We start from the raw sequence: 26578 nt of genomic DNA, 5'->3' as shown, positions 1-26578 counted from the left end.
GTTGGAGTCCTCCTTCACTGCAGCAAGCAAGCCTCATGTTTGCTTCCAGCTGCCTGGCTGCCGGCTGCCATCTTGGCTGACAGTTAATTTGCATATACTCACTGATTAGCCAATGAAAAGGGTAGCGGTTGTACGCTAATTACCATGTTTCTCTTTTATTAGTGTAGACAGGTAATGGCTTCATCCAAATAACTATATTAAACTAGACATAAGCTATTTCAGAATTTGTATTGCTTTGTTATGATACCACATTGCGTACTGCTCACGAGTTTTCTCGTGTTTCGAGCGCCATCTGTTATGGACCTTAGATGTCAACACACTGTCTTGTCCACTGTGGGGCACAGTTACAGTGTTTTGGCCAGGTTCAAGCCTTGGACTAATGAAAGGACAGGGTCCTCTCACTGCCACGTGCAAGTCCCAGCTGGAGGGCAGGGCCCTCCCAGCACAATCATAGCCAACGGCTGTGGTTGTAAGCTTGAACCTATGGTCCGAACACGTAGCCCCACGTGCCTTGTGATAGAGTTTAGGTGCATGTAGTTGAGTAGGGTTGAGACTCACGGGAATGCTGTAAACAACGTGATCACACCCCTACTTTGCCTCGTGGCATCTGCTATAAAATAAAGACACAGCTTGTGGGTGCTGGCGTTGTCTCCTCTTCATGGAGCAGCGTCCCACCGAGACCCAGCTATTATTCTCTTGTCTGTCTTTCCTTAATCCTTTCACCCCCCTCACTCAGAGACACCCTTGGCCGTGCTGGCCCGGCACAGTCCACATCGAATGAAGCGATCTCATTGGTGGCAACCATGCAGGTCAATCTACGAAAAACTATATAATTGCACGAACCCATAAAGCATTGCAGTTACATTGTATTTTGGTCATTCGAATAGTCTTCGTCTTCAAGTTCCTGGTGCTTTTAGAAATGCCCTCTCTCAGAAAAAGGAAGGAAACCAACGAAACTGATACACTTCCGGAAGTATTTAACGATAATTTATCAGATATTCCTAGTGAGATTGGAGATGTGGATGACTGTTTTGACAATTCCGGAGACGATTCTACTGATTCTACTGACAGTGAAATTATTAGACCTGTAAGGAAGCGCAAGGTGGCGGTGCTTTCAAGTGATTCCAACACTGACGAAGCTACTGATAATTGTTGGTCTGAAATTGACACACCACCACGCTTACAAATGTTTGAAGGTCATGCTGGGGTCACTACATTTCCGTCTCAGTGTGACTCTGTACCCTCTGTGACCAATCTCTTTTTTGGTGATGAATTGTTTGAGATGTTGTGCAAAGAGCTGTCCAACTATCATGATCAAACCGCAATGAAACGCAAAACACTATCTAGAACACTAAAGTGGTCTCCGGTCACACAGAAGGACATCAAGAAATTCCTTGGCCTAATTATTCTGATGGGTCAAACAAGAAAAGATAGCTTGAAAGACTATTGGTCAACAGATCCTTTGATATGTACCCCTATATTTCCACAGACAATGAGTCGCCATAGATTTGAGCAAATATGGACATTCTGGCATTTCAATGATAACGCCAAAATGGACAGTCGCTCGGGGAGACTTTTCAAAATCCAACCTGTGCTGGATTATTTCCTGCATAAATTTCGAACAATATACAAACCAAAGCAACAGTTGTCTTTGGACGAGGGAATGATTCCATGGAGAGGACGTTTAAAATTTCGCATGTACAACCCAGCGAAAATAACAAAATACGGTTTACATGTTCGGATGGTGTGCGCGAGTGACACCGGCTATATCTGCAATATGGAGATATACACTGCTGAAGGAAGGAAATTGCAAGAAACTGTTCTTTCAGTCCTTGGACCCTATCTTGGCATATGGCACCATATTTACCAGGATAATTATTACAATGCTACATCTACTGCTGAATTGCTGCTACAAAACAAAACTAGAGTCTGTGGGACTATTAGGGAGAGTAGAGGTTTACTGCCAAATCTGAAAATGAAAACATCAAGAATGAAGAAAGGTGACATAATATTTTCCAGAAAAGGCAATATTCTTCTCCTAGCATGGAAAGACAAGCGGGTTGTCCGAATGATATCAACGATCCATGACACTTCTGTCTCGACAACAGGGAAAAAAAATAGAAAAACGGAAGAGAATATTGTAAAACCTACCTGCATCAAGGAATACAATGCCCACATGAAAGGCGTTGACCGTGCAGATCAATTCCTTTCATGTTGTTCCATTCTAAGGAAAACGATGAAATGGACAAAAAAAGTAGTGCTGTACCTTATAAACTGTGGACTTTACAATTCATTTAGAGTGTACAACGTCCTCAATCCACAAGCAAAAATGAAGTATAAACAGTTTCTGCTATTGGTGGCAAGAGACTGGATAACGGATGACAATAATGAAGGCTCTCCGGAACCAGAGACAAATCTGTCCAGCCATTCCCCTGGAGAGCACCTCGTAAAGATCCACCCAAAAGGTTGTCAGGTGATATGAAACAGCATGAACCTACGTGTATTCCAGCGAGTGGAAAGAAAAAATTTCCTACGAGAGCCTGCAGAGTTTGTGCCGCCCATGGAAAAAGGAGCGAATCTAGATACTTATGTAAATTTTGTTTGGTCCCTCTTCATAGAGGAAAATGTTTTATGCAGTACCATACGTTAAAAAGGTACTAGGAACTTTAATTGTTTAATTGTTTTTGTAAATAAAAATGCTATAATTATTGAAAAACAACACCTAAAGTGCATTATGATCTGTATTTATGATGATTTAAATAATGTGCAGTTTGCCCAAAAACGTGCAGTCCCTGCTGTATGTCTTAGAGATTTCTATGCGGTACACAATGTGATACCATCCTATATAATAAAAGCCTAACATGCGAATCGACCGAACTGCAGAATGACAGGAGATATGATCGGTCACTATGACGTGCACTGACCACCAGGGGGCAGACGCTCAAAGCAGGAGCTGCCCCCAGCGCACAGACCCCCAGGCCAGCCAAGGCGGGTGCCAGCGGGGGCCCCAATCGCCACTGGTCATCCTGCAGATTGGCCCTGATAGATGGCCAGGCCTAGAGACCTTACCCATGCATGAATTTAGTGCACCGGGACTCTAGTTACTAAATATGCACCATTTTTTTTTTAATCTAACACAGTGGTTCTCAACCTTCCTAATGCTGCGACCCTTTAATACAGTTCCTCATGTTGTGGTGACCCCCAATTTCATTGTTACAAATTGAACATAATTAAAGCATAGTGATTAATCACAAAAACAATATGTAATTATATATGTGTTTTCTGATGGTCTTAGGCGACCCCCGTGAAAGGTTCGTTCGACCCCCCAAAGGGGTCGCGACCCACAGGTTGAGAACCACTGATCTAATGGGATTATAAGAATAAGTAACATTATTAAGAAAAGATTTGGGGAAGAAAAAACTTGGAAAAGTAGATGAATTAATTTACTTTCCAGCTAATTTAAAAAGGATTGTGTGCTGATTACTTCTCTGTCATTGTTTCAGCTCCAAGCACGCCTTTCTCTATTCTGTGATGCTGGAGCTGGGACTCTGATAAAGATATTTCCCAGTCTCTCTTGCTAATTGGCTTCCTGTTTTAGGATGCCCATGGAGACATTAAAGGGAAATTGGAAAGCAGAAAGGGAAGAGGAACTCACTTCCTATATTCCAGTTTCTCAGTATCTCTCTAGCAGCAAAGGAGGGCTATACCTGGCCTGTAGATTCTTTCTGCTTTCGTAGCACTAGACTACCAAACTCAGTTAACAGCCAGGCTGAGACCCCTCTTCAAAGACCTTAGGTTCTGGTAAATTCATCTCTTCCCCCTTTGGTACCCAAACTCTAGGGCATTAGTTGCTTCTTGAAGTTAAAATTCTATCCCCTCTTGTCTCTTTCAGTCCTTCAACCTTGTGTAATTAACTTTTTGTAATTAATCTCCTGTTTGAAATTCCCAGTGCAGTTTTGCTTTCGTGACTAGACTCTGATGGACAGGGTCCTATGACTATTTTTTTAAACAGTGTGACCACTGCCCTACTCTATTGGAGATGAATGGGACCAGCCAGTATTGGACTTGGAGGTTTGCAGTAAGAAAATAAAGGACAAAAAGTTTTCCTATGATCAATTACTGACATATGAAGAGATGGTCATACATACACAAAGTTTCTCTGAAGGTATACCTTTCCAGTCAAGAATGGAGTATCTTAAATTTCTAGCACTTTAGTATGAAATGTCCAAGATGATCTCTAACCTGCATGGTAATCAAGTCCAGGGAAGAGCTATTTGATGTACTTGCTAGTATCAAATCACAATTATCCAAAGAATACTTAACTAGTAAATTTCCTCATTAAAGCAATCAAACTCTTAAATGTTTATAGAGCCTTTAAAAAGAACAATTGCTTGCTTTTTTTTCTGAAAGTAACAATGCCCAATTTCATAAACAGCAAATCACTGCAGCCCTAGCAGTCAGACTCCCTTTTTCCATGACTCTGGCCTTAGCCAGAGGGCTCTTTGTGGGGAGGGGATTAGAGAGATTATTCTTGAAGGATGGGTTCTCAAGAATTTACCCTTGCTTTCACATATCTCTACTTATCAGGATCTTGACTTAGGTGCACCTTCCAGATCTTCCAGGGTCTAGTGATAGGGCAGAATGTGGCTTTTTTTTTTTTTTTTTAACTTTCACTGACAAAGACTCTCTCCTTGATCAGGCTCCTCTGAACACTCTTCTTCTCTTTTTTTTAAAAAATATGTTTTTATTGCTCTCAGAGAGGAAGGGAGAGGGAGAGATAGAAACATCAATGATGAGAGAGAATCATTGATTGGCTGCCTCCTGCATGGCCCCCATGGGGGATGCAACCCGTGCATGTGCCCTTGACTGGAATTGAACCCAGGACCCTCCAGTCCACAGGCCGACACTCTATCCACTGAGCTAAACCAGTTAGGGCTGAACACTCTTCTTACCCTGACTTCAATCTTTTCACTTCAGTTTGCCTTTGCACCACTCAGTTTTAGCAAGAATTCTGTCAAGTCGGTTTAGCCAGAGTTCTTGATATGTGATCACAATATCTAATTAAGTTCCTTATCCACCCAGGTGATAATTGATCACCCTGGCTTCCTCTCAGCAAGAATCTTTTTGGTCATTCTAGCAAGAATTCCTCCCTATCCTAAGTCTTCTCTTCGTAATTTTCCATACACTGACCCTGCCCCCTTCCCCAACTTGCTCCTTGCCTATAAATCCCCACTTGTTCTTGCTGTATGTGAAACTGAGCTCAGTTTTATACTGGTCTCTATTCCTCTATTGAAATAGTTCCTGAATTTTTTTTCTCTCTTCCCCCCTTCCCCCCCCCCCCCCAACTTCAACTACTGTTCAACTCTGTTTTTAACATCACTTCAGGGGCCCGCGTGTTTCCTCCTGACTGGGGGCACTTTCTTCTTTTGCGTGCGCGTGAAGGGGGGGGGCAGTTTCTTAAAGTTGGACACTAAAGTTGTAAAATGAAAAGGTGGAACCAGTAACAGGAGAAACTCCAGAGCTACTGGCTACAACATAAATGGCTTTGGTGCAAATGAGCATCTTCCTACAAATGGAATCTACCTACCCTCTGTGCCCACATCACATCAGGTGCAAGTAGAAAAGGGATATAAAAATGCAGATAACAGTGACCCCGCCTATGGCTGGGGGTGAGGGATGGGGATGGAAGAACAGTTAGGTAGATCTGTAAACAGTTACACACTGAGACACATAAGGACTTCTTGGGACTCAACCTTAAAGGCAAGACTAGAAACAAAGTTCCACCCCCTGTCGCGGGTAAACTGCGACCTCTAGAATAACAACACAGTTACAAAACCGGTCAACCCAAAGTCAGCCACAGTACTCTCACACAACCACAATTACTTACATTCTCCGCGCGACAGACCCGCAGTCTGTCACACAACGACTCCCAATCACAGGACGTGATTTAAAATTCAGAAGCTCTCAACACCAACAGAACCCGTCGCCCCTTGTGCGCAAGCACAAAGTGTGCAGCGACAGACACATAAAACAACGGCCACACCTAAGCTTACAATCACAGACACTCGCAGCATCACCGTTTCCTCACACGCAGTCGCTCAGGGTCACTTGAGTGTCCAGTGTCGCCCTGAGAGGCACTCAGCTCTCCGGTACCGCACCTAAGGCCGCCTGTAACGCCGGCGCAAAGTAGAGGCGGGCCTTGGGCCCTCTGGGAAATGTAGTTTAGCAAAGAACGTTGCTGCGCAAAGCCTTCTGGGGCTGGTGGTTCCCTGAGTGTCAAGGAAAAGCTGAGACAGTCTAAGCCCGTGCAGCTGCATGTTTCCCCAGCCGATTTCTGGGGTCCAGCGCGCCTCAGCGTCCGGCCCTTCTCCCCGCCGCTGGGGATTCTAGGAGACGACGTCGCGGGTCTCGGGTGGCTCGTCAGGTTTCCAGAACCCGCGGTGCTGGGAGGTGAGCTGGGCCTGGCTTTGCGCGGGAGCAAGAGGTGAGCTGGGGTGGACCGCCTGGGACGGGACGACGACCAGCTGGGTGTCGTTGGGTGACTGTGTGACAGGCTACAGGTGTGATAGAATGTGATTTTTTAAAAAATATATTTTATTGCCCTAACCGGTTTGGCTCAGTGGATAGAGCATCGGCCTGCGGACTCAAGGGTCCCAGGTTCGATTCTGGTCAAGGGCATATACCTTGGTTGCGGGCACATCTCCAGTGAGGAGTGTGCAGGAGGCGGCTGATCGATGTTTCTAACTCTATCCCTCTCCCTTCCTCTCTGTAAAAAATAAATAAAATATATAAAAAATATAAAAAAATATATATTTTATTTATTTTTTACAGAGAGGAAGGGAGAGGGATAGAGAGTTAGAAACATCAATGAGAGAGAAACATCTATCAGCCGCCTCCTGCACACTCCCCACTGGGGATGTGCCTGCAACCAAGGTACATGCCCTTGACCGGAATCAAACCCGGGACCCTTGAGTCCACAGGCTGATGCTCTATCCACTGAGCCAAACCAGTCAGGGCTAGAATGTGATTTTGTGTGTCACCGTGTGTGTGTGTGTGTGTGTGTGTGTGTGAGAGAGAGAGAGAGAGAGAGAGAGTAATTGTGTTATCACCATCTCTAACTTTGTGTTAATGTGACTGTTTGTGTATGACATTATGGGTGTGACTGTGTGAGAATTCGTGTGCGTGTGTGATTCAGCTTGTGATTGTGAGTTACAGGAAGATTAAAATCACTTGTCCAGGTTCACACAGTTAATAAGTGACAAAACTGGGATTAGCTCTAGAGCAGGGGTGGGCAACCTTTTTGTGAGTGCGTGCCCAAACCAGCAAAATCTCTCACTCAAAATTCTTCTGCATGCCAACCCTAATTTTTTGAGAACATGTTATGCCTACTTGATATCTCTTAAGGTGTACGTATGTGAAGAACCTTGAAGAAATAATAAAATTCATTCGAGCGACAAAAACACAGTATATGATGATGAAAAATACATTTATTTTTTAATGTATACATGTACACTGATAGTCTGACAGAAAAATTTATGACTCTGTTTGATATTATCAGTGGGACTTCTGCTGCTGCATCACTAATGACAGAGATTTTACATCAGGTTTCTATTTTGTGACCTTCAGAGCTACTACTTTCATCTGTCAGGCTACTCCTACTATGAGACTTAACAAAATTCATCACTGAGAACAAAGATTCACAATTGTAAATGGAAGATTATAAGAGAGGGTTTCGCGTGCCAGCAAAAGTTACTGGCGTGCCATGTTTGGAACGCGTGCCAGGGGGTTGCCCATCCCTGCTCTAGAGTCCTTGCTTTTAATCACTAAAGTAAAAAATAGAGGCCCTGGGTTCTAAGGGTATTGGAGAGTATTGTCGGTGGTCTTGGACTAGGAACCTCTGGAACATAAGAACTAAATCTGGTTCTCTTCCTTCAGTCCCTTTGTGAATCACAGAACCCAGTCTGAGGACATTGTAGTGAGACCATCCTCAAATTGGCTGCCTGTGCAATGGGAAATCGAAACCTGAAAGCTCAGTCTTCCTCTCCTTCGGCCATGGAATTGGAGATTTTAACATTTTCCTCATCATACTCTTTCATGTTTGGCACTGAGAGAGGTTGATCCACAGCTCTTTTTCTGATGTACTAAGTGAGCTAAATTTTTGGTTCTGACTTTCTCAGTTAATAAAGAAAAATATTCTTGTTTCCTTTCTAAATGTGTATGAGAATCTAAGTGGAAACAAGGATCACTTCTGTATGCCAAGAGTTGGGCTCATGCAATCTTGACAGTAAGGAAAAAAAGTTTCTGAGAAGTGGATTAAATTGTCCAAGGTCATATAGACAATGAGTGAAGGAGTAGAGAGTCTGGGAGCAGGTTGTGGGCTATATAATGCTCAAGTCTTTAATACAGTTTTTTTTTAGATGGCTCATCTCAAACTTGGAAAATATTACCCAAAGGATACACAGCTTTTTTGCAAATAAAAATTTAAAATACATTTCTTTTATGCAGGTACTACTTAGGGCTCTCAGATGCTGAGAAGACTTTGATTTTCCTCTCAGATTACAAAGGCTTTTATGGACAATTTCAAGCTGCATCGCACTAAGGAAGTAACTTTGTTAGAGACTGAGTTGGCTAGTGCAGAGTAGCCCAGAATTAGGGTGTCATGTATCCTAAATTTCAGGTCAAGCACAACTATTCTTGTTTTCAGAATGGAGAAATGATGGCTCTGAGAGTACAAGGAACATATTTGAGGCTGTGGAGTTTGTTATTGGTTTAGTGTTAAAATTTGGCAATGATTGCCTCAGGCTTCATTTCTGTAGAATAATAGAGGTAACATATACCATCCCGAAAGATGCTTCTCTAAGAAATATATGGCATTGATGTCTCAGTTTATATTGAATACTTTCCATTCAAGCACTCTTAAAAGAGAACCAGTGCTTGAGTCACGCTATAGTCTGACTCTTATGACTTCAAGTTAGTTATTTAAGCTTTTTTGAACCTCAATTTCACTTGTTGGTTAAATGGGGATAATAACAACTATCTTTGCAGTTTTGTGAAGATTAAATAAGTTAATGATAAATACAACATATTACATATTACATATTACAGGAGTCACACTAAGATTTATTCACTTACCAAATATTTTTTGAGAACTTAATAATGATTTTTGCATTATCGTAGCACTAGAGATATACCAGTGGACCCAACAAATCCTCGCTCTCTGAGATCTACACCATTGATTGGAAAGACAACTGTAAGTAGGGAAAAAATAAGTACTATGTTAGAGCGTGTTAAATGCTAAGAAGAAAAATAAATCAAAATAAGGAAAAAGTGACTGAAAGTCCCTCTGATATGGTGACAACTGAGCACAGATAGGAATGAAGAGAGGGAGTGAGGCATGTCCAGGCGATAGGAAAAGCAAAAGCAACAGCAGCCTTGAAGAATGACTGCACACAGTGTTTGAGGAACTGTAAGGAAACCTGTGTGCCTAGAGTGGAGTGAGCAAGGGGGGAAATGAGGTCTAAGGGCCAACCATGACCAGATCATACTTCCTTGTTAGCCATAGGATGGATTTTAGATTTTGGTGAATTCAGGCTATATGTTCTTCTTATTAGTCATAACTTCAGGATTAATATCAGTTTTGGCCTTTTTCTCAGATCTTGGAAGTGATTAGGGCTGAGGCTGTGGGGATCACAACATGGGCAATAGCTCTATCTTTGTAAGTCTAAGATCAGCAACATAGGGATGGTCTGCCATTTTTTCTTTCTTAACTGTCCAGGATTTTGTTCTCCAAAAGAGAAAATTGAAGAAGGAAGGAAGAATGGCTGTTGGACTGTGTGAATCCCAGGTAAGTTGAGGTTTTCACTTTGTTTCCAGAAATGCTACCTCATTTTTTAGGACTTTGGAGTACAGAGAGAGTCACAGATAGCCCAGTGAGTCCTCTCTCCACTTCTCTTTCTCCACCATCTTCTATAATAATACAAGCATAATATGCTAATTAGACCAGATGTCCTTCTGGATGAAGCCGGGGCTGCCGGGGAAGCCTGGGTCCCGGGTGCCAGAGGGAAGCTGGTGCCGGCAGCTGAGGGAAGGAAGGCCTACTCTTGCACGAATTTCCTGCATCGGGCCTCTAGTTTGTTCATATAATCCTTCCATGAGACAGTTGGTATCTCTTTTACTCAGTGTTATGCTCAAGCATGTGATGAAACTTGTACATGAATGCTTATAGCAGTTTTATTCATATTTGCCCAAACTGGAAACAACCCAATTGTCCATCATGGTGAGTGGATAAACAGACTGGTTTATCTGTTCATTGGAATACGACTCAGCAATAAAAAGGAGTGACTACTGACTGATACATGCAACAATGTGGATGAATCATGCAGACATTACGGTGAAGGAAAGAAGACAGGAGGCATATACTATATTTGTCAGCTCCAATCAGGAGCCTGAAACCCACACAGTAGTTTGAAGAGAGAAGGCTAAATACACATTATGCATTATAGCAGGGGATTGGAGTAAGAGGGATTGGCTACTAAGAAATAAAGAGACTGCTAAAGAATATAGAAACAGCAGATAGGAGGAGCAGTCGCTAACCCTAAGATCTAAGATAGAGAACTCGATGACATCCCAGGGACCCTGATCTCATGGGAAAACCCTTGGCCTTGACTCACTAAAGGGCAAAGGAGTCTCTATGGTGCTGCACTTGTGGAACCTGCTGGAATCCACCCTCTGGAACTTACCAGAAGTCAGTTCTCCAGGGCACTAGAAAAAACAGTTTACAAAGAAGTGTCTCACCAGAGGCACTCGGCTAGGAAACTGCCTGAGGTGGGTGCCTGAGGAAGGTGCTGGCTGCCAGCCACTGGAGAAGCAGGCACACTGTGGGATTGGGCTGGAGAAGCTGCCTGCCCTGGGGAACCATGTCTGGAAGTTAGAAGCAAAGCACTTTCCTCTTGCAACATCTCTCTGGCTCCCTCTACTGGAAAAAGTTAACATTACGTCAGTCCGCAAAGGAAAAAGATTAAAAGGGCCAAACTGCAGTTTAGCAACTTGCAACTGTGAGGCCGTAAATCGATAACTGGCACACCATCTGATTCCATTTATGTGAAATTCTAGAAAAGAAAATGGAATTTATAGTGACAGAAAGTAGATTGGTAGTTGCCTTGGAGTGGGGGTTGGAGTTGATGGTGAAGGGGCAACCCTTTTGGAGTGACAGAAATGTCTCTAGTCACATATGTATACAGTTGTTAAAACTCAGATTTATACACTTGAAATGTGTGCATCTTACTGGATATAAATTATGCACCAATAATGGTAATTTCTTTTTTTAAGGTACCCATTCCGTAAAAAAAAAAGAATTGAGTTGTATATATTAAGTTTGAGAGACCTATTGGATATCCAAGAGGAATGTTGATTATATATCTGGAGTTCAGAACTGGAGATGTGAGCTTGAGAGCCATTAGTGTATTTAAAGCCATACACAGGACAGGATGAGATTACCTTGAGGGTAGGACTGTGGTAAATGTAGTTAGGAAAGAGGTCAAGGTCTAAATTTAGGGCATTCATCATTTAGAGGCTGACAAGAAAAGGAAGAACCAGCAAAAGAGAGCAGGATTGATGTAGAAGGAGAACCAGAAGAGTATGGGTCCAGGAAGTCATAGTAGAAAATTTTCAAGGTGATGATCAACTGAGTTACATTATTCTGAGAGAGATTGAGGAAGATGAAGACTGAGAACTGACTGCTGGATTTAGTAACATGGAAGCTACTGATAGCCTTAAAAGAGCTACTTTATGGAGTGATTTGAATGAAAGCATCATTGCAATAGATTTAAAAGAGAATAGAGGGCTAAAAAAGTGAGAATAGAGACAGAGCAAAAGAATTTTGGACACATAAGAGGTACAGGCAGGCTCTGGAAGTAGGCTTGAAGCCATTTGAGTGGGAAATTCTGGAAACTCAAATACCCAGAGCATGTTTATGAGCTCTGGACAGGCATGTCTAATAATGTACCCATTAGCTACATGTGACTACTCCAAATTGAGATGTGCCATATAAGTATAAAATACATACTGGATTTTGAATATTCAGTAAAAAAGGAATGTAAAGCATTAATATTTTCATATTTATTACAGGTTGAAATAACATTTTAGATATATTGGGTTAAATAAAAATATTACTAAATTACTTATTGCATATACCTTTTTAATGTAGCTACTAAAAAAGTTTAAATTACATTTGTGGCTCATGTTATATTCTGTTGGACATCACTGATCCAAACAAGTCTTTGGAAGACTTTTGTTATTTTTTAAATTTTATTTATTTATTTTTTATTGATTAAGGTATTACATATGTGTCCTTATCCCCCCATTGCCCCCCACCCCCTCCCACTCATGCCCTCACCCCCCTGGTGTCTGTGTCCATTGGTTAGGCTTATATGCATGCATACAAGTCCTTTGGTTGATCTCTCCCCCTTACCCCCACCCTCCCTTCCCTTCCCTCTGAGGTTTGATGGTCTAATCGATGCTTCTCTGTCTCTGGGTCTGTTTTTTTGTTTTTTTAAATATATTTTATTGATTTTTTTTACAGAGAGGAAGGGAGAGAGATAGAGAGAGAAACATCAATGAGAGAGAAACATCGATCAGCTGCCTCCTGCACATCTCCTACTGGGGATGTGCCCGCAACCCAGGTACATGCCCTTGGCCGGAATCGAACCTGGGACCTTTCAGTCCGCAGGCCGACGCTCTATCCACTGAGCCAAACCGGTTTCGGCATCTAGGTCTGTTTTTGTTCATCAGTTTACGTTGTTCATTATATTCCACAAATGAGTAAGATCATGTGATATTTATTTTTCTCTGACTGGCTTATTTCACTTAGCATAATGCTCTCCAGTTCCATCCATGCTGTTGCAAATGGTAAGAATTCCTTCTTTTTTACCACAGCATAGTATTCCATTGTGTATATTACCACAGTTAAGACTTTTGTTATTAAAAAGAATAGAGAAATGGGACAATAGCCAGAGTGAGATCATGGAAAGAAATCTGTTTATCTATCTATTTGTAGATGGAAAATATTGCATCAGTTTGTATACTGATAGGAATAATTCAGTAAAGTGAGAAAATACTGGTAATACAAGGGAGGTTCTGATATCTCCATGATGTTTACAAGGGAGAAAGGAGACAATGTCCTTGTTTGTATAAGTGGAGGGATTGGTCTTAGATAGGAAGCCCAGAGTTTTATCTGTAGTAACAGAGGGAAGGCAGAATATATGAGTACAGATACAGGTCAGTAAACATATACGGTGGGCCAGCGGTCGCCAGCCGGTGGTCCGCGGACCAAGTGGTCTGCGAGGTCCGAAAGGTTGGCGACTGCTGGGCTAGAGGATGAAGAATTTCAGAGTGAGAACATGAGAGGACTTGGTGGTGGTTAGAGAGACAGACAGTATGAAATAGTCGTCGGGGAGTGGGAGAGTGAATTTATTAAGGAAGTATAGTAGAGTTGCCTAGTGGTGTTTTTGTTGAATCTCTGGTCATATCCTAGAAGTACATTGGATCAACATGTTAATCAGTCAGGGTTTTGGTAAGAAACTCAAAAGGGGACTATTTACAAGTATATAGAAAAACTACAAAGGATAGTGCTATACCTTGGGGTTTACTGAGTTTAGGCCTGAACCCAAAGAAAGAGATATCTGAGTTGGGGAGGTCCCTTGACAGCCACTGTGGCCTTTGATTGAAGGACAGAGATCACACAGGGTGATGTTATAAGGAGGGAGCCAGGAGAAAAAATGTTGAGCCCTGATCACCTCCCTCCCATATCTTGCATGTGATTTTAACCCAACTGAAAATGGGGTAGGAAAAAGGAGTCTCTTGATGTCATCAATATAGGTTAGCCTTCCGCAACGCAGAAGTGTAGAGGTGTACATGAAAGTTATGTAACACTATGTAGTTCTATGTTTTCTTTTCTCTAGCCACCTTTATTTATATTTTACTGTGTAGAATAACCATATTTGATATTTCATTATTTTTAATAAAAAATGAGACCATTCAATGCAAAATGGAACTGTCATTTTGAAGTATTGAGTACTTTTCCTTCATATGGATGTACATAAAGATCTTCACTAAGAAGCAAATATTTCTTGAGTATTTACAATGTGACAGGTTTTATAATAGACACTGGATATACATGAGCTTATAAAACATGTATCCTTCCACTCATACAGCTTGTTATATCAGTGGTATAACTTAAACTCTAATTTTTGGACATGTAAGTTTTTTCCAAATTTTTAAATATAACCTTCCGATCTAAATCTCTTCACATATGCTTCATTATTTCTTCAAGATACACTCATGGAAGTTTCTCCTCACATATAGATTCTAAATTTCAGACCATACCCTTTTGTTAAAAACCAAATTCTAGACCTTCTTTCACTACTTTGAGCCAGGTGATATCTCAGTTTGGGGAATATAAAAGAATTCTCCCTGTATGTCTTGATACTTATATAGGTAACATAAAACATAAAACTTTGCCTTTATTCATATACTTTCATGTCATAAATTCATGTTTCATGCTATAAGCTAATTTTTTCTGTGTATATTTCCTTTCTCTTTCACAAACATGTATAATTTTCAAGGGGTGAGTCTGTTTTTGATATGTCCCTCTTTTTCTTAAAATATTTGAAAAACCTGGGCATGTATTTGTTCCCCAATAATAATTTTCCTTGGACCAATTAGACCTTTGAACTCTAGCAGAACTCTTCTCTCCTTCTTCCTCTCTTCTTCTCCTTCTTCTTCTTCTACTTCTTCTTCTTCTTCTTCTTCTTCTTCTTCTTCTTCTTCTTCTTCTTCTTCTTCTTCTTCTTCTTCTTCTTCTTCTTCTTGTTCTTCTTCTTCTTCTTCTTCTCCTCCTCCCATCTCAGAAGGCTTTATACTCCTCCTCCTTCTTTTGGCTATGACTGTATGGGAGCACTTGACAAACAAGATTTTTTTTTTTAATTTCAGGGGTTGGTAACCTTTAGGGATGTGGCTCTAGGTTTTTCCCAAGAAGAGTGGGAATGGCTGAGCCCATCTCAGAAGGCTTTATACAGAGATGTCATGTTGGAGAACTACGGGAATTTGGTATGGCTTGGTAAGGATGTCTCTTCCCCATAACTCAAAACCTTCCCTCTGGGGTGTTTTTGCTTCCTCCATTGGAAATATTTAGTGGTTAGCTAAATTTCTACTTCTATTCTCAGGGAATGATTTGAAGTATTTTTTAGAGTTAGAAATGATAATACCCTTTGCTGTAGAATAATGGTTTGGAATAGCAGTATCAGTGTGCCATGGGAATATGTTAAATTGCAAATTATGGGGTCTCATTCTAGACTATGGAATCAGAAACTTTGGGAATAGCCCAGTTGTCTGGGTTTTTATGAGCCCTCCAAATGATTCCAATGCCCATGAAAGTTTGAGAACTGTTATGTTTTCTGATTCAGTAAGTCTGGGTTAGGGACTGAGAATATGTATTTCTGATGTTACCAGGTGATGGTTCTTTTGCTCTAGCACTTTGAGAACCACTGCTATGGAAGAAGTTTCATATTCTTCATCCTCCATTCTCTAGCCCTTCATCTAATGTCCTTTCTTGCCTAATGGCCAAGAGATGTGAGTCCTGGAACAGCTATAGAATATTCTATCTGCCTCTCTCACTTTCATTTTTTTCTGTAAACAGGACTCTCCATCTCCAAGCCCAACATGATCTCCTTATTGGAGCAAGGGAAGGAACCTTGGATAGTGGAGAGAGAGATGTCAGATGGTCAATATACAGGTGAGTGGTGGGGAACTGGGTAGGGCAGGCTGTTGTAAGGTTTCAGTACAAGTGGTCATGAGCAGGCTTCCCTGGTTCCAGAAGAGAACTGAAATCTCTTTAGCATGAACTTCCCTGAAACCTCACCTACACCTTGGGTTCTTTCCTATATCTTTTATTTTTTATTTTTTAAAATATATTTCTTTATTGATTTCAGAGAGGAAGGGAGAAGGAGAGAGAGTTAGAAACATCAATGAAGAGAGAGAATCATTGATTGGCTGCCTCCTGCACCTCCCCCCCCCCCCCCCACACACACACTGGGGATCGAGCCACAACCCAGGCATGTGCCCTTGGCTGGAATTGAACCCGGGACCCCTCAGTCCTCAGGCTGACGCTCTATCCACTGAGCCAAGCTGGCTAGGGCCTTCCTATATCTTTTAAATTATATTCTCTCTAATACTTCTACCTATACCCTGAATTCCAGTCTTTCCCAGCTCTTCTTTCCTATTTATAGTCAGAATTGTATGCATTTATAGATTTATTTTAATAAAAATTACTATCAAAGTTATATATGCACAGTGTTCAAAGTAAAGAGTCAAGTGGTTTTATAAGACTTATTCCTTTAAAAAAGACAGTCTCTTGCCCTGCTTCCCAGTTTCCCTCTCCCTAGAGGGATCTACTTTATTTTATTTTGCAGTTTTTTTTGGTGTTTCCTTCATGACTCTAACAAATATATTTATGTTGCTATTTTGTAATTGTTTTTTAAAGTTTAATCCTTATCAATATTTTCTCACCAAGAAAATAATAATTTAGTACTTTTTTATCCCAAATCCAACACATATGCACATGCAAACACACACACATATCTCCTATGCCCCAATCTCACTCTCACCAAAATCATAATTTTGATTGAAATCAGTGTTTACATTATTATGAATTTTAAATTCTTGTCACAGCAGTGCTGTGCATATAAAGATTACTTTTTTTTGTAAACATCTTAAAAATCATTTTTTACTAGTTTTTTGCATGACAGTTGACAAACAATAATATATTAGTTTCAGGTGTACATTCCAGTGATTAGACATTATACAACTTACTACGTGTTCATCCCATTAAGTTTCATACCATCTGACAGCATACATAGTTATTAATATATTATTGATTATATTTCCTATGCTATACTTTACAACCCCACGACTATTTTGTAACTACCAATTTGTACTTCTTAATCCCTTCACCTTTTTCACCCATTTCCCAAACCCCCTTTCATCTGGCAAAGGTCAATATGTTCTCTGTATCTATGAGTCTGTTTTTGTTCTGCTTGTTTTTTTAGATTCAATTATTGATAGATATGTATTTATTGCCATTTTATTGTTAATATTTTAATCTCTTCTTTTTCTTCTTCTCCTACTCCTTCAAAAAGATGTTCTAACATTTCATATAATACTGATTTGATGGTGATGAACTCTAGCTTTTTCTTGTTTAGAAAGCTCTTTATCTGTCCTTGATTATAAATGATAGTTCTGCTGGGTAATCTTGGTTGTAGGTCCTTGCTTTTCATCACATTGAATATTTCTTGCCAGTCTCTTCTAGCCTGCAAAGTTTCTTTTGAGCAATCAGCTGACAGTCTTATGGGAGCTCCCTTATAGGTAACCAACTGCTTTTGTCTTGCTTTTATGATCCTTTTTGTCTTTAAGTTTTTGCATTTTAATTGAATGGATCTTGGTGAGGGCCTCTTTGGATTCATCTTGTTTTAGACTTTGCACATCCTGGACTTACTTGTATGTCTATTTCTTTTATCAGGTTAGGGAAGTTTTCTGTCATTTTTTCAAATAGGTTTTCAATTTCTTGCTCTCTCTCCTTCCGGGGCCCCTATGATGCGAATGTTGGCATACTTGAAGTTATCCCAGAGGCTCCTTACACTATCCTCATTTTTTTGGATTCTTTTTGCTTTTCTGATTGGGTGCTTTTTGCTTCCTTATATTTCAAATCAATCATTTGATTCCTGGGTTCATCTACTCTACAATTAATTCCCTATAAATTATTCTTAATTTCAGTTAGTGTATCCTTTATTTCTGACTGTTTTTTTTTTTAATAGTTTCCATGTCCTATTTTATTCTAAATTCCTTCAGCATTCTTATAGCCAGTGTTTTAAACTCTACATCTGGTGGATTGCTTGTCTCTATTTTGTTTAGTTCTTTTTCTGGAGTTTTGTTCTTCAGAAAACATGTTTCTTTATCTCCTCATTTGGCAGCCTTTCTTTGTTTCTATTTAGTATAGGTAGAGATGCTATATCTCCCAGGCTTGGTAGAGTGGCCTAGTGTAGTAGGTGTCCTGTAGGGTCCAGTGGCACAGCCTTTCCATTCACCCGAGGTGGGCATTCCAGGTACTTCCCCTCCCCACTGTGTATACCCTCATGTTGTAGTTGAGCCTTGATTGCTTTTGGCATATGAATGGGAGGGATTTATCTGTAGGCCAGTTGGCTACAAGGACTGGCTTTGACTACCATGGAGAATCATCAGCTGTGCTAGGGCACACTCCATGGAGCAGGACTCATGTCAGTGGGACTGTTGTGCCTATTGAGTCCTCCCCTTGAGTGTGTCTCTTGTGGAAGAGATTGCATGGTGCTTCATTGTGGTCTAAACCTGTCCACTGGGTGTACTGGCTTGGGCTCCCCAGGAGGTGCAGTCTGAGGTCACCTGCCGCCTGTGTTTTGAGCTACAAAGCTATCTTCAGATGGCTGCTACTTGTACTGGGCTTGGAGGTGTCCAGGAGAAGCCAAGCTCTGAACCAACACCAGCTGCCACTAATGCTGGATCTGGGGCCACTTAGTGAGCTGTATGGAGCATGCTGAGGCCAGATGCTGCTTTTTTGAGAGATTTTAGGAATGTCTGAAGCATGAGGCAAGAGAGGCCAGTTGTATGAAAAAGCCACTGGAAACGGCTTGTATAGGCCTGCAAGTAGGGAGGGATGGGGTCTCAGGGAATCACCAGGGCAGGGCAAAAAGTGTGAGCCAGGGTGATGGAGATTCAGATATGGTTCAGCCTGTCAGCTCTGTCACAGGGAGGTCTCAGCAAAGGAACACTGGCCTCTCCACCAGCACTCCTGTTTGGGAGAAAGCTTCTCCTCCAGCTCTTGTCCTCGTTCCAGACAAGTTAGTTCCTCCCCAAATGTCCCAGGTTCCTTTCAAGCTGCTACCTCAATGCTGGAGCTCAGAGGGAGAGAGTCTTAAGTCCGGTGCATGGGCACTTTAAGAGCTCTGCTTGCGCCCTGCTGGCATGGCTCAGTGGTTGAGGGTCGACCTATGAACCAGGAGGTCATGGTTCAATTCCCGGTCAGGGTACATGCCTGGATTATGGGCTCGATCCCCAATAGGGGGCATGCAGGAGGCAGCCAATTGATGATTCTCTCTCATTATTGATGTTTCTATCTCTCTCTCCCTTCCTCTCTGAAATCAATAAAAATATATTTTTTAAAAAAGATCTCTGCCTTGGACTCCCACAACTTCTATGTTATTCAGTCACAATCCCCACTGGTTTTACAGCTAGAAGTTGTGGAGACTTCTCTTCCTGGCACTGGAACCCTGGGCTGGGGGGCTGTTGTGAGGCAAGACCCCTCACTCCTCGGGGGAAACCTTCACAGCAAAAATATTCCTCCCAATTTTAAACCACCACACGTGGGTGTGGTACCAACTGGTTCCTCAATTCCACCCCACATCTCTGCCCCTCCTACCAGTCTTCATGTGCTTCTTTAATTCCATAGTTATAGGACTTCCATTCAGCTAGATTTCAGGTGGTTCTTTATGATGGTTGTTTTATATTTTTAGTTGTAAATTTTGATGTGATTGTGGGAGGCAGCAAGTACTGCATTTACCTATGTCGCTTTCTTGGCTGAAAGCCAGACTTTCTCTATCCCATTGTATGTTCTTGCCTTCTTTGTCAGATATTAATTGAACATAATGGCATGGGTTTATTTCTGAGCTTTCTATATGTCTGTTTTTATGCCAGTACCATGCTGTTTTGATTGCTCTGGCCTTGTAGATATTGGGTAGCATGATACTTCCAAATCTGTTCTTCTTTCTCAAGATTATTCAGGTTCTTTTGTGGTTCCATGTAAATTTTGTGAATATTTGTTCTAATTCTGTGAAGTAAGCACTTGGCATTTTGATAAGAATTGCATTGAATCTGTAGATTGGTTTGGGTGGTATGGATTTTTAATCATGGTAATTCTTCCAATCCAGTAGCTTCAATTTCTTTTTTAAATATCTATAATTTTCTAAGTTCAGGTTTTTTACCTCTTTGGTTAAACTTATTCTAAAGTACATTATTTTTTCTTGATGCAATTGTAAGTGGAATTGTTTTTTTAGTTTCTTTTTCTGATAGTTTATTACTGGTATATAAAATTTCAACTGTTTTTTTAATATTTATTTTGTATCCTGCTAATGTACTGAATTAATTTCTTAGTTTCAGTAGTTTTTGGTGGTATTTTTTGGGTTCTCTATGTACAGTATCATGTCATCTGCAAATAATGACAATTTTACTTCTTCCTTTCCAATTTGGATGCCTTTTATTTCTTCTGGTCTTACTGCTGTGGCTAGGACTTCCAGTACTATCCTATATAATAAAGAGGTAATATGCAAATTGACCGTCACACCCACACACAAGATGGCTGCCACCATGTGGGCACACGATGGCTGCCAAAAGATGGTCGGCAGGGGAGGGCAGTTGTGGGCAATCAGGCCAGCAGGGGAGGGCAGTTGGGGGCAACTGGGCCAGCAGGGGAGGGCAGTTGGGGGTGAGTAGGCTGGCAGGGGAGGGCAGTTGGGGGTGACCGGGCCAGCAGAGAAGGGTAGTTAGGGGCAACCAGGCCAGCAAGGGAGGGCAGTTAGGGGCAACCAGGCCGGCAGGAAAGGGCAGTTGGGGCAACCAGGCCAGCAGGGGAGGGCAGTTGGGGTGACTGGGCTGGCAGGAGAGGGCAGTTAGGGACTACAAGGCTGGCAGGGGAGGGAAGTTAGGGGCAACCAGGCCAGTAGGGGAGGGCAGTTGGGGGCAACTGGGCAAGCAGGGGAGGGCAGCTGGGGGGGGGGACCAGGCCTGCAGGAGAGGGAAGTTGGGGGTGACCAGGCCAGCAGGGGAGGGCAGTTGGGGGCAACCAGGCCTGCAGGTGAGGTCAGTTAGGAGTGATTAGGCCGGCAGGGGAGGGCAGTTGGGGGTGACCAGGCCTGCAGGGGAGGGCAGTTAGGGGCGACCAGGTCAGCAGGGGAGGACAGTTAGAGTGACCAGGCCTGCAGGTGAGGGCAGTTAGGGGCGACTAGGTCAGCAGGAGAGGGCAGTTAGGGGTGACCAGTCATGTAGGGGATGGCAGTAAGGGGCGACCAGGCCGGCAGAGGAGGGCTGTTGGGGGGTACCAGGCCGCCATCTTGGTTGGGTTAATTTGCATATAGTCGCTCTGATTGGCTGGTGGGCGTGGCTTGGGACATAGCAGAGGTATGGTCAATTTGCATGTTTCTTTTTTATTAGATTAGATCATAGGATTTCTACCCTTCATTTTTTTAAATATATTTTATTGATTTTTTACAGAGAGGAAGGGAGAGAGATAGAGAATTAGAAACATCGATGAGAGAAGAAACATTGATCAGCTGCCTCCTGCACATCTCCCACTGGGGATGTGCCAACAACCCAGGCACATGCCCTTGACCGGAATCGAACCTGGGACCCTTCAGTCCGTAGGCCGACGCTCTATCCACTGAGCCAAACCAGTTTCGGCAATCCTTCATTTTTTTAATATATTTTTTTAAATTAAATCTTTATTGTTCAGATTATTACAGTTGTTCCTCTTTTTCCCCTCATAGCTCCCCTCGACCCAGTTCCCACCTTACCCTCTGCCCTTACCCCCGCCACCCACTGTTCTCATCCATAGGTGTACAATTTTTGTCCAGTCTCTTCCCACACCCCCCACACCCTTTCCCCCCCTGAGAATAGCCAGTCCACTCCCTTTCTATTTCCCTGATTCTATTATATTCACCGGTTTATTCTGTTCATCAGATTATTTATTCACTTGATTTTTAGATTTACTTGTTGATAGATGTGTATTTGTTGTTCATAATTTTTATCTTTACCTTTTTCTTCTTCTTCCTCTTCTTAAAGGATACCTTTCAGCATTTCATATAATACTGGTTTGGTGGTGATGAACTCCTTTAGCTTTTTCTTATCTGTGAAGCTCTTTATCTGACCTTCAATTCTGAATGATAGCTTTGCTGGGTAAAGTAATCTAGGTTGTAGGTTCTTGCTATTCATCACTTTGAATATTTCTTGCCACTCTCTTCTGGCCTGCAAAGTTTCTGTTGAGAAATCAGCTGACAGTCGTATGGGTACTCCCTTGTAGGTAACTGATTGTTTTTCTCTGGCTGCTTTTAAGATTCTCTCTTTGTCTTTTGCTCTTGGCATTTTAATTATGATGTGTCTTGGTGTGGTCCTCTTTGGATTCCTTTTGTTTGGGGTTCTATGCGCTTCCTGGACTTGTAAGTCTATTTCTTTCACTAGGTAGGGGAAGTTTTCTGTTATTATTTCTTTAAACAGGTTTTCAATATCTTGCTCTCTGTCTTCTTCTGGCACCCCCATAATTCGGATGTTGGTACGCTTGACGTTGTCCCAGAGGCTTCTTACACTATCTTCATATTTTTGGATTCTTTTTTTTGTTGTTTTTCCGGTTGGGTGATTTTTGCTTCTTTTTAAATATTTTGTTGAGGAATTTAGCATCTATGTTCATCAGGGATATTGACCTATAATTTTATTGTTATTATATCTTTATCTGGTTTTGGAATTAGAATAATGTTGGCCTCATGAAATCACCCAGGAGTTTTCCGTCCTAGAGTTTTTTGGGATAATTTAAGGATAGATGTTGGTTCTTTTTTTTTTTTAATATTAAGTACAATTCACTTGTTAAGACATCCAGTCCAGGACTTTAGTTTGATGGAAGGGTGTGTGTGGTTTTTTTAAATTACTGCTTCAATTTCATTAGTTGTAATTGGTCTGTTCATATTTCCTTCTTTTCTTCTTGATTCCATTTATATTGGAAGATTGTATGTTTCAAGAAATTTATGCATTTCTACCAGGTTGTTCAATTTGTTGGCATATAGTTCATAGTATTTTCTTATTATTCTTTGTATTTCTGTGATGTAAGTTGTTACTTCCCTTCCATTTCTGCTTTTATTTATTTGGCTCCTCTTTTTTTCTTGATCAGTCTAAAGGTTTACCAATCTTGTTATCTTTTCAAAGAATTATCTCTTGGTTTCATTGTCTTTTGTATTGTTTGTGTGTGCATTTTTTTAGACTCTATTTCATGTAATTTCTTTCTGATCTTTAATGTTTCCTTCCTTCTATTCACTTTGGCCTTTGCTTGTTGTTCTTTTTCTAATTCCTTTAGGTGTAATGTTAGAGTGTTTATTTGAGATTTTTCTTCTTCTTGAGGTAGGCCTGTATTTTTTTGAGTTTCTCTCTTAGGACTGCTTTTGCTGTGTCCCATAGGTTTTGTGTAATTATGTTTTCATTTTCATTTGTTGAAAGGTAACGATTGATTACTTTCTTGATTTCATTGTTATCCTGTTCATTTTTTAATAACATGTTATTTAGCCTCCATATGTTCTTCAGATTTTTTTTCTTGCAATTGATTTCTAGTTTCAAACCATTCTGGTCATAGAAGTTGCTTGATATGATTTCAGTCTTCTTGAATTTATTGAGACTTATTTTATGTTCTGACATGTTGTCTATATTAGTGTTTCATGTGCAAATGAAAATAATGTATATTCTGTTGCTTTGGGGTGAAATGCTCTGAAAATAATATTTAAATCTCTCTGGTCTTGTGTGTAATTTAAGGCAGCTGTTTCCTTCTTGAATATCTATCTGGAAGATCTATCCGTTGATTTCATTTGGACATTAAAATCTTCTACTATGACTATATTACTGTCTGTCTCTCCCTTTGTGTCCATCAAGATTTGCTTTATAAGCCAGTCAATGAAGGAAAAATACCACATGATCTCACTCATTCATGGATAATAAAGACCATTACAGAAAAAAAAGAATGGGGAAACCAAGATGGCGGCATAGGTTAACGCCAGAGTTTGCTGTCTCGAACAACCACTTCAAAAATACAGCTAAAAGACGGAACGGACATCATCCAGAACCATAGGAAGGCTGGCTGAGTGGAAGTTCTACAACTAGGAGGAACCGAGAATCAGAGGAGGCGCAGTGCTGAAGTAAAATACTAAGGTGCGGAGTGCGTGCAGCGCGGGCTGGTGGCTGAGGGCGTGGTTGTCTGTTTCAATCCGGAGGGAGCCTCAGACTCTGAGCTCCAGACCCGGGCGAGTCTCTAGGGACCCATACTGAAACGGGAGAAGCGGGACTGTCTGGCTTTGTTCCCTCCGATGTTTGCAGCGGTTGCTGGGACAGAGAGGCAGAGCCCCTGGGGACGGACTGAGAGCAGCCATAACTGCTCCCTCCTCCGCCCTGTTGATCCCGTGGGACCCGCCCCGCCCAAGCCCTGCACAGAGCCATTTGCTAGATAGCCTCAGGCAAAGGCTAGATTAGCACCTCCCTAGAGGACAGAAGTTCTCCCACTGCAGACACAGCTGATTCTCACAGCCAGTTGGACTGGAGGTCAGGTAGTAATTACCTACAACAATCAAGGCTTAACTACAACAAGACTGCACACAAAGACCACAAGGGGGTGCACCAAGAGTGTCTACCTCAGGTAATTGGAACACTTAACACGGAAAGCCACTCTATCGACACAGCAAAGCATAAAAAAATGCCGAGTCAAAGCAACAGGCCACAAAGAACAGAACCGGAGGAAAGCAGGCTACTGGATATAGAATTCAAAACGACACTTTTGAGGTCTCTCAAGAGGCTTCTAGAGTCTGTCGATAAACTTGATGAGATGTACAGGAAATCTAATGAGACCCTCGATGGTGTGATAAAGGTCCAACTAGAAAGTAAGCATACACTGAGTGAAATAAAGAATATTATACAGACTCCCAACAGCAGACCAGAGGAGCGCAAGAATCAAGTCAAAGATTTGAAATGCGAAGAAGCAAAAAAGACCCAACCGGAAAAGCAAAATGAAAAAAGAATCCGAAAGTATGAAGATAGTGTAAAGAGCCTCTGGGACAGCTACAAGCATACCAACATCCGAATTATAGGGGTGCCAGAAGATGAGAGACAGCAAGATATTGAAAACCTATTTGAAGAAATAATGACAGAAAACTTCCCCTACTTGGTGAAAGAAATAGACTTACAAGTCCAGGAAGCGCATAGAACCCCAAACAAAAGGAATCCAAAGAGGATCACACCAAGACACATCATAATTAAAATGCCAAGAGCAAAAGACAAAGAGAGAATCTTAAAAGCAGCAAGAGAAAGAAACTCAGTTACCTACAAGGGAGTACCCATACGACTGTCAGCTGATTTCTCAACAGAAACTTTGCAGGCCAGAAGGGAGTGGCAAGAAATATTCAAAGTGATGAATACCAAGAACCTACAACCAAGAGTACTTCATCCAGCAAAGCTATCATTCAGAATTGAAGGTCAGATAAAGAGCTTCACAGATAAGAAAAAGCTAAAGGAGTTCATCACCACCAAACCAGTATTATATGAAATGCTGAAAGGTATCCTTTAAGAAGAGGAAGAAGAAGAAAAAGGTAAAGATACAAATTATGAACAACAAATACGCATCTATCAACAAGTGAATCTAAGAATCAAGTGAATAAATAATCTGATGAACAGAATGAACTGGTGATTATAATGAATCAGGGACATAGAAAGGGAATGGACTGACTATTCTTGGGGGGGGGGAAGGGGAATCGGAGATGCAGGAAGAGACTGGACAAAAATCGTGCACCTATGGATGAGGACAGTGGGTGGGGAGTGAGGGCGGAGGGTGGGGTGGGAACTGGGAGGAGGGGAGTTATGGGGGGAAAAAAGAGGAACCAATGTAATAATCTGAACAATAAAGATTTAATTATTTAAAAAAAAGACCATTACAAACTTTTGAACAATAATAGATACAGAGGCAGAGCTGCCTCAAACTGATTGTCAAACTTCAGCGGGAAGGCCAGGGAGGGTTGGGGGGCAGAAGGAAGGGGGGTAAGAGATCAACCGAAGGACTTGTATGCATGCATATAAGCATAACTAATGGACATAAGACACTGGGGGGTAAGGGGAGGGCAGGGGATTGTCAAGGGCGGGGGAGGGGGGAAGGACACATATGTAATACCCTTTGTAATACTTTTAGCAATAAAAAAAATAATAATAAAATAAAATAAAACACACACACACACACAAAGATTTGCTTTATATATTTAGGTGATCTTATGTTGGGTGTATAAAAGGTACAAGGTTTATATCCTCTTGTTGAGTTGACCCCTTTATCATTATGTAGTGTCCTTCGTTGTCTCTTATAGCTTTGTTTTAAAGTCTCTTTTGTCTGATATAAGTATTACTACCCTGGCCTTTTAAATTTCCATTTGCATGAATTATCATTTTCCATCCCTTTATTTTAAGTCTGTATGTGTCTTTCCTTCTGAGGTGGGTTTCTTGGAGACAGCATATATTTTGGACCTTGTGTGTTTTGATTGGAGCATTTAAGCCATTTATATTTGAAATGATTATTGATAGGTATATATTTATTGTCATTTTATTCTTTATAACTTTGTTCCTCTTTTTCTTTTTTTTTTCTTCTTAAAGAAGACCCTTTAACATTTCTTGTAATGCTGGTTAATTGGTGATAAACTCATTTAGCTTCTTCTTGTCTGGT

The 26578-nt window shown here is 41.3% G+C and overlaps 2 protein-coding genes across 4 annotated transcripts in view; one reads left to right on the top strand and one right to left on the bottom strand.

The window, feature by feature from the left end:
- Positions 1 to 6139, bottom strand: part of ZNF570 (zinc finger protein 570) — a 103753-nt gene extending 97614 nt beyond the window's left edge. Inside the window, exon 1 of the mRNA XM_023760592.1 lies at positions 5888 to 6139. The gene's annotated coding sequence lies outside the window, so the exon portion shown is untranslated. The remainder of the gene's footprint in view (positions 1 to 5887) is intronic.
- A 143-nt stretch (positions 6140 to 6282) lies between these two features.
- ZNF527 (zinc finger protein 527) overlaps positions 6283 to 26578 on the top strand; it is a 31387-nt gene continuing 11091 nt past the window's right edge. The window contains exons 1-5 of one of the 3 annotated variants that reach the window (XM_014462584.2): positions 6283 to 6484; positions 9178 to 9250; positions 9776 to 9844; positions 14989 to 15115; positions 15695 to 15790. In XM_014462584.2, coding sequence (XP_014318070.1) covers positions 9818 to 9844; positions 14989 to 15115; positions 15695 to 15790 — 250 coding nt within the window. In that variant the 5' untranslated portion in view covers positions 6283 to 6484; positions 9178 to 9250; positions 9776 to 9817. Of the gene's footprint in view, positions 6485 to 9177; positions 9251 to 9775; positions 9845 to 14988; positions 15116 to 15694; positions 15791 to 26578 lie in introns of those variants that run through there. The other 2 variants (XM_023760591.1, XM_023760590.1) reach the window with 2 other exon arrangements.

Source organism: Myotis lucifugus, unplaced genomic scaffold (assembly GCF_000147115.1).
Source record: "Myotis lucifugus unplaced genomic scaffold, Myoluc2.0 scaffold_185, whole genome shotgun sequence".
NCBI classification, from domain to species: domain Eukaryota; kingdom Metazoa; phylum Chordata; class Mammalia; order Chiroptera; family Vespertilionidae; genus Myotis; species Myotis lucifugus.
This window is presented reverse-complemented; position numbering and strand designations above follow the sequence as displayed.